Genomic DNA, 12,035 nt, shown 5'->3' with positions numbered 1-12,035 from the left:
TTGAAAGACAGAAGAAAGCAAAAATCTCTTCCATTCTACCACCCAGAGATAATCAAACATTTTTACATATATCTGATATTCCAGGTTTTTTCTGCATGTTTATGTATGTTTATATATTTGAAATTATATTATATGTTATTTTAAGCACACATTTGCAATATAAAAGAAGCTCGAGTATTTTTCAATGTCACTAAATTTTCTCCTTTCCATGGCAGGATATTATTCCATTTCAGAACTCTAGCATGATTCATTTGACCCTAGTCTCTACCTTTGGACAGCTACCAAAAATTGTGCTATACTTTGTTAATACAAATGATTTTAAGGAAAATGGTGAGGCATATCCTCATTTACTTCTTTAGGATAAAAGTTCCTAGAAAGATTATACATATATCTAGGGCTTCTGATCTAGAGAGGTCAAAGTCTTGCTCATCCAGACAGCACATTTGCATGGATGAGGAAAGGGTGTCCCGTATAAACAGGCACCGCACCCTTGGGAGACAGCTTGGCAAGCACATGACACCTCCCTGTGAATTTTTTTGAAAGTGTCCTTTATAGAACACAATTTGGTGAGTCAAGAGCAGGCAAGATATGGGTCCTATTATACCTAGAGACCTTAAACCGAGAATAACTCAGTCAGCCATTTGTGATAGTCCGGAGAAAGGTCTGACCCATTTATATTGCCAACTTTATAAACCTAGTTGGCAATTTATGCCTTCTATTTGGTTTTTTGTTGTTGTTGCTGCTGCTGTCGTTGCTGTTGTTTTGGTAAATTACCTGCAGTCTCTTGTGTCACTTTTTTTTTTTTTTAAATGAAAGGAGACCAGTTGTCCTTTCCCTGTTGATTCTGAAAAGCATGTTGCCTATTATGTTGCAAATATGTATGCTGCTACTGGGAGCTTTTCCCCAAAAGGCCTTTTAATGTATTATTTTAAGAGAGTATTCATAACACAAAACAAAAGATCTATAAAAAGGCTAGTGATGGGGGAAGGGGTAGGGAGAGGGTGGTTGGGTTATGGACACTGGGGAAGGTATGGGCTATGGTGAGGGCTGTGAAGGGTGTAAACCTGGCGATTCACAGACCTGTATCCCTGGGGCTAATAATACATTATATGGTATTAAAAACTTAAAAATTAAAAAAAAAAAAAGGCTACTAGAAGGATAGGTCCAGTTAGAGAGAACATCGGATGTAAAAACACATCAGTGAGAAAACCATAGGGTGTGTTTGAAAAACATAGGGTCTTGAGTTGGATCACACAGTGTGTGTAGGGGGAAGGTCATAAAAGCATGGTTGTAAAAGACTGGAATTCAATTGGGTAGAGTCTTAATTCACTTTTTGAAAATGGGGGGGGCATTTCTATTTTTGTATTAAAAAAGTGATACAATACGACCACAACTCTAAAAACTGGTGGGGCCTCCCACATCCCTCAGGTGTGGGATGGACTGGAGGGGGAGGGAGTGAGGAATGAGAACTGGGGACACCAGCTGGGAAGCAACAGGAATACTCTAGGTGAGTTACCTTAAGGCCTGGTAAGTGGGGGCTCAGGGATGAAAACCAGGAAAGAAACACGAGAAACAATTTAGTTGAAGGACAGAGAGGAACCAGAGAGGAGCACGAGCTTCATGCCTGAATGACCGAAATGATAATGTCCTCGGCAGAAACAGGAGAAGTTTCAGGAGGGGGGTGGGAGATGATTCATTGCAGGTGCACTGAGAAGGGTTCGATGAGGAGGGGAGGAGGCAGGGTGGTAGACTTCATCAGTGTTTCTCTTGTCTTCCGGGGGGAATTATAGGCCTTTGGAAAACACGGTGCTGGAACCTTTACTTTTCTTCCCTTGGTGCCTAGGAAAAGCCCTGCTTGTGTGGATAGCTAAGCAGGAGTGTCGATGACAGTTTTCCTGAGACTTTCCCCCATTGTGCTTGCTGACTGCTAGGTTTCCCAACACCTTACCACAGTACCTCTTTCTTCGCAAAGTTAGGACTCCTTGTTCTCAATTTAATGAGAAGGAACAGAACTTAGAAAATTGTGCTCAGGTGGATTCCCACTGAAATTTTTATTTCTCAGGGCTCGTGTAATGGAAGCAGAGAGGACGGATTTCAAATCCCACTTCTTCAACTTGTTCACAGATGACCACAACTGATAAGGTATGGGGCATTACTGCCTCTTAAATTCCTCAATTTTGGTCTGGAGCCCAGAACTAGTTTCAGATAGAAACAATTACCGAATGGATATAGATTACATGGAGACCCTCACGAACTGGCCGGAAGGCCCAGATCACCGGGGGTCTCTCTAAAACTGCATTATATAGCGGATTAGGAGGCAGCAGACTGAGAGGCAATGAATAATGCTTCTCTTTCCAAAAGTCAACTAAACTTTCTTGGCTTCAGCGTTCCCATCTGTAAACCAAGGAGGCCGGAGAGCTCTCAGATTCTGTGTTGGACTTGAAATCCATCCATCCATCCATCATCCAATTTCTGAATGCCAACAATGTGTAAGAGTTGAAATCCCATTAGTGTAGTTTTCCACAGAATGCCATTTCTTACCTGATCATAGTAACGCAGGTAATATTTCACGACATAGTCCACCAGATTAATCCCATTATCCTAGGTTTAAAAGAGAAGCTTAAATGAAAATCATTCACATGAGACTGCCATATTATATAGTTGAGGACCGAAATCTCAGTTTGTGACCCTAATACTTTTAATCTGTGATACCCGGTCCTGATTTCTGTTTGTGACTGGCACGGTTTTCCTTTCTCCTCTCTTTGTCCCATCATTTTCTTTCTTTCTTTCTTTTTTTTTAATGGCATCTATACAAAGAAATGACACTCCACGATTCTTTGTGGGGAAAGAAAACCCCAAATAGATAATCCACAAGACCTCTGAGATAATGGCTAAAACAAACAAACAAATACACACACTGTCTCATTATTTTCTGGCAGAAAGCCAAGACAGGAGGGAGTGGGGGAGCGCCAAAGGGAACCGGGGACTAGAACAGAAAACCATCCCTCCCTTCCCACTTTTCAAAAAAATGTGTGTTCTTAATGGCGTGAAAAACAATCAGGACAGCTTAAAAGGAACGCCATGCCACTTTATGACCCTAGGAGGCCAGGGGCAAGCAGGCCCTCCCACAAGGCAGCCTTTGTGTCTTGTTCACATGGGTCTAATTCTAATTTGCCTGTGTGTTTCCCCTCCCTTCACTCCCCCTGCTCCCCCTGGGACTCCTAGATATGGGCTGGTTGTTTCTAAAGAGGGAGCTCTGCAGGGGTGTGGAGCCAAATGATAATCAGGCTCAGAGAGTTTGACAGTAGACCCCCAGCCCAATTGTTGTGGGCAAAAGAATAACTCAAATGCTCAGGTCTACTGGTGATGCAACATTGCTCCTGACTCAAGAATGAGTAAATTACAAGGAGCCAACCCTAAATTCAAGCAGATTCAAGACTTGTGCTCTGACTGCTACTGCTGTGCTATCTGTTTTCTTTGCTCATTACAGTTCAACATGCAATTGTGTTCTTTTAGAGCAAACCAATATTGGGGATTTTGTCATCTCAGTAAGATCAAACATGAAAAACCTCTCTTTAGTCAAGAGTCAAAAGAAAGCAAAGAAAAAAACATGTATTGTTAGAGCGAGAAAGGAGATGAATGGAGCAACCAAGAATTTTTTTTTTTTTTTTTTTTTAAATTACAGGTAAAGAAGGAACAAAATGGCAAATCATGGAATCTAGCTATGAAAAATAAATACCCGACTTTTGACGTCCTTGAGTTTGGGTAGAATTTCTAAGCTATATCCATCTGCTTGTCCCCGAGTCCTATTTCCTCCATTCATATAATTTCCAAAAGCCAGAATGAGAGCTAAAATATCCTTCACACTCTTCATGTGCAGCAAGCCCTGTGATGGCAAACACCAATTATTAGGGAGTTGAACTTCAAAGGCACCTATATTCATTCAACAACAAATATTTACTGAGCACCCATCAGGCTGTTTGCTGGCATGGTGCCAACTGCCTTGGCAGCTGGTGAAATGGAAAATACACTTTATTAAGACATTTAAGAGTCTGAAAAAAATACACTAATCAGTCATCGTTTTCTAGCCTTTCAATGAATTATGAACTGTGCCTGTCTTAATATTGTGGATTAAATATGAGTATTTGTATTTTTACTTCAGCCGGTTTCATTTTCCAAATATTTATTTTAAAATATTTGTGTATTTCAGAAAGAGTTGCTATAGTCAGACTTTACATCTGGTGACTTCTAAGCAGAAAGGGTTAGTTTAATATCATTTGAGGACATGTTTTTGGACAATGTATCTATATAAACAGTACAGTTAAATGTAGGATAGGTTTAAAAGCAAGTTTATTTTCTTTATCCTTGGGTGTACTCCTCGGAGGTGAACTATGATAATGTATTTCAAGGCCACAGGTTATGTTTATTAAGTATTTGTTGATATGTCTATTACTTTTGACAATTTATATCTGCTTAGGGTTTTCTTCACCTCCTTGTCCCATTTACTTTCCTGTTTTTTCTCTCAAAGTGCAAATTTTTAAAATTGATACTTCCCTCCCCCCTCCTTCTCTAGAATCTGAGTTGACTTTATTTTCTTTTATTTTAGGGTAAAGAAGAAAAGGCAAATGCAGCTCTAGGCTAACCTCTCTTCAGACCTTTTAGGGTGTTATTAGAGGGTGTACATTATACCTGGGAAGTATTTATACTTTCTTTATTGAAATCTTTTATATTTTGGAAGGAAAAGAATCATGCTTTCAGGTAAGAATTAAATACTACAGTATGTAGAGAGGATCACCACGTTCTTAAGGACATGGGTCACTGTGAGAAAAAACAAGTATTAGAATTTACAAGGAATACCAGTGTGGTAAAGCCAACAAAAATGTACTTGCCTGCCACCCATTATCGTAATCATTTGTTTCACTTATCAGGTCTCTAGAATCTTTATTTCACTCTGTAGATACCTTTCAGATGATCAGGTGCATGGGTCTAACACAACATTTCTTTCAACCCAGCCGGTTGAGCAGCAGATAAACTACACTAGCTGGGTTGGTGTTAAGTGGCCAGTATGTACTATAGAAAGTGTCCGGAATATCTAAGAAGACATCTATAGAAGTGTCATTTTTTTCTTCCTTCTCCCCATCAGTCTGCATCTGACTTTCTCTCTCTCTTCCCCACTCATTCACCTGCACTCACACACATACTCACACTTAACGATAATCACCACAGCTATACTTAAAAAAACAGGATCTTAAGTCCAAAAGTTTTCTAATAGGGTCTAGTTGATCCTCCCACTCCCTACTTCCTCCTTTACCCTCAATTAGGGCGCAACTAGCCTTTTAAATTAGACAGCAAACATACCTTAGAAGCTCTTGTGACGATCTCTACCTTTCGGTGCAAGGAGGTGATACTCTCCGAAAAGACAGATCTGAAGATTATGCACTGGGCCCGTTCAGCAAAATTTGGGATCTGGGCTAACTCATGTAAAAATCTGCAGAAATGAACAATGAATCATCTAGCTGCTTATACAAAGAGAAAAAAAAAAGAGCTGAAAAACATCCACCATAGCTGAAAAAGATTCCTTATTTTACGATATCAATTTAACAATTATAAAATGTATCCAAGAGGCACACTTGAGGAACTCCAAGGGTATGTGTTCTATTATTGACAACGGAGCCATTTCTCAGATCGGTTTCTAGGATGGTGTATAAATGTATGGTGTATAAATTACTTTAGGAGCAGGAAGTGCAGTAATATGGAACCACAAGGAGTTATCTCCTGCTGTGCAAATAGGAGATTAAAATAAAAAGCATTACTTTTTAGCATATGAAAACACATAATGAATGCCCTTTATCATGCAGCATTCTCTAAGGGTCTATTTTGCACAGGCAAATTCAAGTGAAGGCTGAAGGCGAAAGTCTGTAGAAAAATGACAAAATGTCTCTACCTGAAATGAGATGGCAACTATTTCTTGCACACTGGATTAGATAATGGTCTACAGAGGCACTATTCTACAGATAATTTGTTTACTTTCCCACATCAGCTTACCTAGGCAGACAGAGTTCACAGCTTGGTACGTGGAACAAAGCAGGTACTCATGAAGTGGACATCAATCTTAAAAACTATGGTAAGACAGATTTTTTAAAGCTAAAGGTGAGTACTAATCTACACACAGAAGCTCACTGTCTGAGCAGCTGGGCACTGGTGCCCTTTGCAAAATTAAGTTGGAAGAGCTACATGCTCTCCAGGCCAACCTCCAGAAGAGGGGGCATAAACTAAAACACACTAAAACGGTGGAAAGAGTTGGGCATGAATTCAGGGAAGGAGAAAATCCACTAACAGCTATTAAATTCATTCTGGGGCTGAAATGATGATTACCTGATATTTCTGAAAGTCTTGGTCAACGCATAACGTCATTACTTTGACATTTTGCAATCTCTCACCAAGAATGTTTTCCATAGGAGCAAAGCTGAATCCTTCTTCTTTCCATACCCAAAGGATTTCCTTAGCTTATACTCTGTGCCTCTTTTACTTTGCTTTTTTTAAGGGAGAAGGGAGACTTGGGTTTTAGTAAGATTCTAATTACCAGCTGTTTAAAAAAAAAAAAAAAAAACTTATCCTACATCCAGGATCCAGGTCATAATCTTTTTTCTTTTCTTTCCTCTCCACAACCCCCCAATGCCACCTTTTTAAAAATTAAGCACTGTGTCCAATGTGGGGCTTGAACTCAAGAACCTGAGATCAACAGTCACCTGCTTTAATGACTGAGCTAGGCAGTTGCCCCATTCTTCTTCTTCTTCTTTTTTTTTTTTCTCATGACACTAAGGTAGAGCAAGGAACGCCCATAAAACTTTGCTTCAAAGTTCTGTAACTCTGATTATTATGAAAACCATGTGATGGGATAAAAATATGGAAACCCAAGGAATTATGAGTAAGGACAGGATTAAAAATTATACCTTATATGTAAATTGCTTCTTACAGATTAGTATTAAACCACTCATTCGTTTGTGATCAAAATCAGGGGTATATAGGGTGCCTGGGTGGCTCAGTGGGTTAAAGCCTCTGCCTTTGGCTCAGGTCATGATCCCAGGGTCCTGGGATCAAGCCCCGCATTGGGCTCTCTGCCCAGTGGGGAGCCTGCTCCCTCCTCTCTCTCTGCCCGCCTCTCTGCCTACTTGTGATCTCTGTCTGTCAAATAAATAAATAAAATCTTTTAAAAAAAAATCAGGGGTATCACCAGGTTTCATAAATGTAAGTAGTGAAATCTTGTGGGACTGGCGGCATTGGGTTCTGAGGGGTGTGGCGGGACGCTGCACTTATTCAGATAATGCTAAGAGCTACCTCAGGGGTCACGACCTGCCTTTCTCCTCTTCCAACAGTGACTGCCAGACACTCTTCCCCAAGTAGGACCGAGATCTGCGGAGTATGTGCACTTTGTAGTTTAAATAAACACAGTGAGTGAAGCGTTTACGGAGACCACAGTGTGAGAGAAGACGCGGACCGACGCCTCAGTTCACCAGCAAGGACACAGGCGAAAAAGATGAAACGCTGGATGAGCGATGACTTAAAACGAGTTTCAAGAAAAGGAGGTGTAGGGCCCGTGTAAGAAGATGTGGCCATGGGCTCACCAACTTAATGGTACCCAGGGAAGAGTCAAAAAGAACCACCTGGGGCGCCTGGGTGGCTCAGTGGGTTAAGCCGCTGCCTTCGGCTCAGGTCATGATCTCAGGGTCCTGGGATCGAGTCCCGCATCGGGCTCTCTGCTCAGCAGGGAGCCTGCTTCCTCCTCTCTCTCTCTCTCTGCCTGCCTCTCTGCCTACTTGTGATGTCTCTCTGTCGAATAAATAAATAAAATCTTTAAAAAAAAAAAAAAAAAAAAAAAAAAGAACCACCTGGTTCTCCGGGATCAAGCTTTACTGGGATTGGGAATTGGACTAAGAGGTTTCTCAAAGACCCTTAAAGATCCAGAGGTCTGTGCAGGAAGAAGGGTCTGAAACGCATACCCAGAGCTAGAGGAGGAAGGCAAGTTCCAGAATTTTACACTACTTTTTGGATAAAGATGTAGGGAATGTGTCACCAGAAATTCATACCAGACAGTCAGTCTCCAAGAATGTTAGTCAGTCCTGTAGACATGCATTAAGCTTCTGTGGTGTGTCAGGCACCATGCTAAGACCTGAGAACAGAATTTAACTTACACACCATTCCTTCTTGAGATCCTGAAAAATAAGTCACAGATTACCACAGAGTGTGGTAAGGATCATCCCTGATGGGGCCTATGAAAGCCATCTGCAGGGCTTCCAAGTCAGAGCCCGGGACGGACCATGTCAGCTAAGGTTCCCTGGAGCCCTTGGGTGCTGGTGCGGGACACACACGAGCGACAGTTGTGGGGGGCCCAGACGGGATGAATGGTGTTTTGGGGGCAAGATAACTAGAACTCAGATGCTAAAATGGGGCTTTGTGTTCTAAAATCAAGAGTTCCAACTTTTCCCGAATGAACAAAGGGTTCTGAACAGAGAAGTAAGTGATACTTTGGGCCTTTAGTTTTAAAAAGCGGCACAGCAGTGGCTTGGCTGGTTAGTGGGAGGGGGCAGTGGAGTTGAGGCTGGAAGACCGTCTAGACCGCAGCTGTGGTGTTCTAAGAGGGCAGGCCAGGGGTGAGCGTGGAGGGGCTAGGGCATGAGAGAGCTATTCCGGCGGCAAGAACCAGAGTAACTGACCGACCCCGAGGAATGCTGAGAACTGTCCAGGAAGACTTGCGGGTTTTGGGCTTGGACATCTGGTAGGATGTGAAGATAAGATTTACTGGAGACACATATTTAGAAAAACTATGATTTTTTGTTACTTTCCATCCCAAAACAGCCAGGCAAAGGCTTGAGGGAAGGTACCATAGCTCCTTTCCTGTTTATCTAGAAGAGTACCTAAAGTATAAAGGAGCCCCAAAGGCTCGGAGTGTCTGGTAAGTATCTGATTCCCTCAGCTGCGATTTCTACTCTCCCCATAAGAGCAGGGATAAGAACGCTAGTACAAAGCCCCAAGTATGGGTCTTGGACATGGGGCCTTGATACTTAGGAAAACGTAGAGGTTGATTTCCTTTTGGACTGGTCTAACTTTATATGCTAAGGCCAGTTACAAAGAGGACCAAACAAGCTCAAAGAAGCCGCAGATTGGGGATCTTCCCATTCTTCCCCAGGGTAGGCTTACTTTCCCAGGAAGGGCTGCCCCTCCAGTCTGTCTTTAGGAGAGAGGCTCGGCCCACGACATTGCACGGGTTCCCCGTCTGCGGCGCCGACTCAGCTGACAGGTGGAATGAGGCAACATGTCCCATTGTTTTAAGGGACTCACATTTAGGTTATCATCCCCTAGACCCCCACATGGTACCATCTCAGGTGTGTGTGAACAAGGGCTGGGCACCCAGCGTCATGTATTCTGTTCTTCCACAAGGAGTACGCTAACAGTATACCAAGTCGCGTCCTGTTTGCTTTGTGAGGTAACCGGAGACCCTAGCAGAGCATCCCAGTAGGCCGGCCCTGGTGTCCTCCCTCCCGGCCACAGAAAACAGGTGCTTGGCCTAATCAAACCCAATAGAGTCTCTCCTTCCCTCCCCTTACCACCATCCCAAGGCAGAATGCCAACAGTTGAGGGCTATCCTTGGAAGGGGTGGCTCTCAGACAGCTCAGGCCCGAGCAGGTGACCCTTCTATGGGAAATGGCATTCTCAGTCTGGCACTGGGCTGCAAGAGAGCCGATGAGGTGAGTGAGGAGACCACCTTCTCCATGCTATGATTTATAGGACTGGGCATCACAGGGATCTTAGGCAATTGCAGTGTTGAAACTATAAATGATTCATATTTTCCAGTATGTAAAATATGCTTATAGTCAACTAACTTGGAGCTGATGGCAAGCAAGTTGCCAGGAAATTGGACTCTGGCTAACATCAAACAAATGCCGCCCGATGCAGGAGGTCAAGAGCGAGGGTGAAATTCACTCAGGCTTGAAGCCCCGACCTCTGTGCAACTGAGCCTGAGCACATCATCTTAGCTTAGCATCTCTGGGGAGCCGCTGCCATGACCATGTACAAACTTGGAAGATGCTTTCTTATGCAGATCATCAGCAGAGAAAGCAGGATTTGTAAATTTATCTGTTAATTACCTGCCATTGCTATTCTGTGCCCTGGCAATTAATCTCCAAAAATAATGCTAGAAAGACAGTAGGAAGGGGAGGGAAAGAAAAGGAAAAGGGGAACCCTTCCCTTAGCAGAAACCCACTCTTCACTGGGTCAGCTCCTCCCAGAGCATGGAGCAGGAGTTGGCAAAGTATAGCCCATGGATCAAATTCAGTTCATCACTTGTTTTTGTATGGCCCACCAACAAGAATGGCTTTTATATTTTTAAATTGGATGAAAAAGAATCGAGATAAAGATAACATTTTTTTGACTTCTACACAAATAATGTAACATTCAAATTTCAGTGTCCCTAAATAAAATTCTACTGATAGAGTCATGCCCATTTGTTTACATATTGTCTATGGTTTAAGTACTTCCAACAAAGCCTAAAATACTCTATGATGCTTTACGTGAAAAGTATGGGAACTCTAGGCTGAGAGATCACTGCTCAGTGTAACACAGTTGGTGCTGCCCAAATGCTTGATATGTCCTATTGGCTCTGTTAAGGGCTGAGTGTTTATGTTCCCCTCAAATTTATATGTTGATATCCTATCCCTCAATGTGATGGTTTAAGGAGACAGGGCCTTTGGGAGGCACTTAAGTCATGAGCGTTGAGCCCTCATGGGTGAAATTAGTAACCTTAGGAGAAGAGACACCAGAGCTTGCTTCCTTCTCTTTGCTTTCCGTCATGGGAGGACACTGAGAGAAGTTGGCAGTCTGTCTGGAAGAGGGTTCTCACCAAAACCCAACCGGAACGGCACCCTAATCTCAGACTTCCGAACTGCAGAACTACAAGAAATAAATTTCTGTTGTTTCTAAGTCATCCAGCTTAGGGTACTTTGTTATAGCAACCCATGCTGACTAAGACAGTCTTCAAATACTCCTCATGGCCTTGTCAGTGTCTAAGTATCCCATTATGAGTCACTTACGTTCCATCGTTAGCACCTTAGTGGGAATTAATTTATTATTAGGAAACATGACCTGGGAGTGGACCACAGGATTGGTCAGGGGCAGGAATTGGTAGGGAGCGTAGCTCAAAGTGATGGGCCAGAATGGCAGCAGAACCCCCTTTGCGCTGATTCACAATATTTTTAGGCTTCATGAACTAACTTGAGGCAGGGTGGGGGTGGGGTAGAGAGTGGCTTCTAGAGTGGCCAGAGAGTGGGGTAGAGACTGGCCTCTCTTCCGTGTGAGAACAATTCATCGAAGGTTCCCAAAATGATCCCAGAGGCTTGCCAGTAACCGAATAAACCTAGAAATCCCCCACCTAGTCATTTTCTCCAGGCAATCCAAGGGCTGTGGGGCATTCTAGTGGACCCAAGGACAAGCCATGGAAGTGTTGATTTGAGCCACAGAAACTTAGATGTCTCTAGGGCTCACTTGTTGCCCTAAACATTATTGCTTAGTTTCTGCTGTGTTTTCTATCCCCTGCCTCATCTCCAGGCTGAGGGGAGTGGCCTGAATTGGACACTAATGAAGCATTCAAGGGGGTGACAGGCAAAGGATTCTTCTGTCCACTCTGGACCCATTCTACATCCTCAATCCTGTGCCATGAAAAGGTAGGTGGGGTCCAGGAACTCAGAGTCCCATATACTTATCTGTGGTGTGCAGACCCCAAGAGCCCAGCCAAGGCAAGAGCCACTCCATTCCTTATCAGAGGTCTAGGCTTTCAAAGGCTGTGGCTTAACTGCCCCAACTGGAGAGCAAACAACACTAGATGGTGAACAGAGAGAAAAACGAGCAGATGCCAAGAGTAGGAAAAGGTCCCCTCTCCATTGGGCAGAGCAGGTGGAGGGATTTGAGGGAAAGCTGGCACATTCAGGCCATGTTTACTGGATACAACATTTAGGAAAATCAACTTGGATTCTGTGAGTCTG

At 43.1% G+C, this 12,035-nt stretch overlaps 1 protein-coding gene across 21 annotated transcripts in view; it reads right to left on the bottom strand.

The window, feature by feature from the left end:
• The window catches only part of FMN1 (formin 1), a 413,714-nt gene that overhangs the window by 125,328 nt on the left and 276,351 nt on the right, over positions 1-12,035 (bottom strand). For all 21 annotated transcript variants that reach the window (XM_032343188.1, XM_032343184.1, XM_032343196.1 and 18 more), the window contains 3 exons: positions 5,359-5,488; positions 3,740-3,886; positions 2,542-2,601 (listed from right to left, as the gene is read on the bottom strand). In XM_032343188.1, the coding sequence (XP_032199079.1) occupies positions 2,542-2,601; positions 3,740-3,886; positions 5,359-5,488 (337 nt within the window). The remainder of the gene's footprint in view (positions 1-2,541; positions 2,602-3,739; positions 3,887-5,358; positions 5,489-12,035) is intronic.

Source organism: Mustela erminea, chromosome 5 (assembly GCF_009829155.1).
Source record: "Mustela erminea isolate mMusErm1 chromosome 5, mMusErm1.Pri, whole genome shotgun sequence".
In the NCBI taxonomy this organism is placed as follows: domain Eukaryota; kingdom Metazoa; phylum Chordata; class Mammalia; order Carnivora; family Mustelidae; genus Mustela; species Mustela erminea.
Note: the sequence above shows the minus strand (reverse complement) of the source record. Positions and strands in the feature narration are given on the sequence as shown.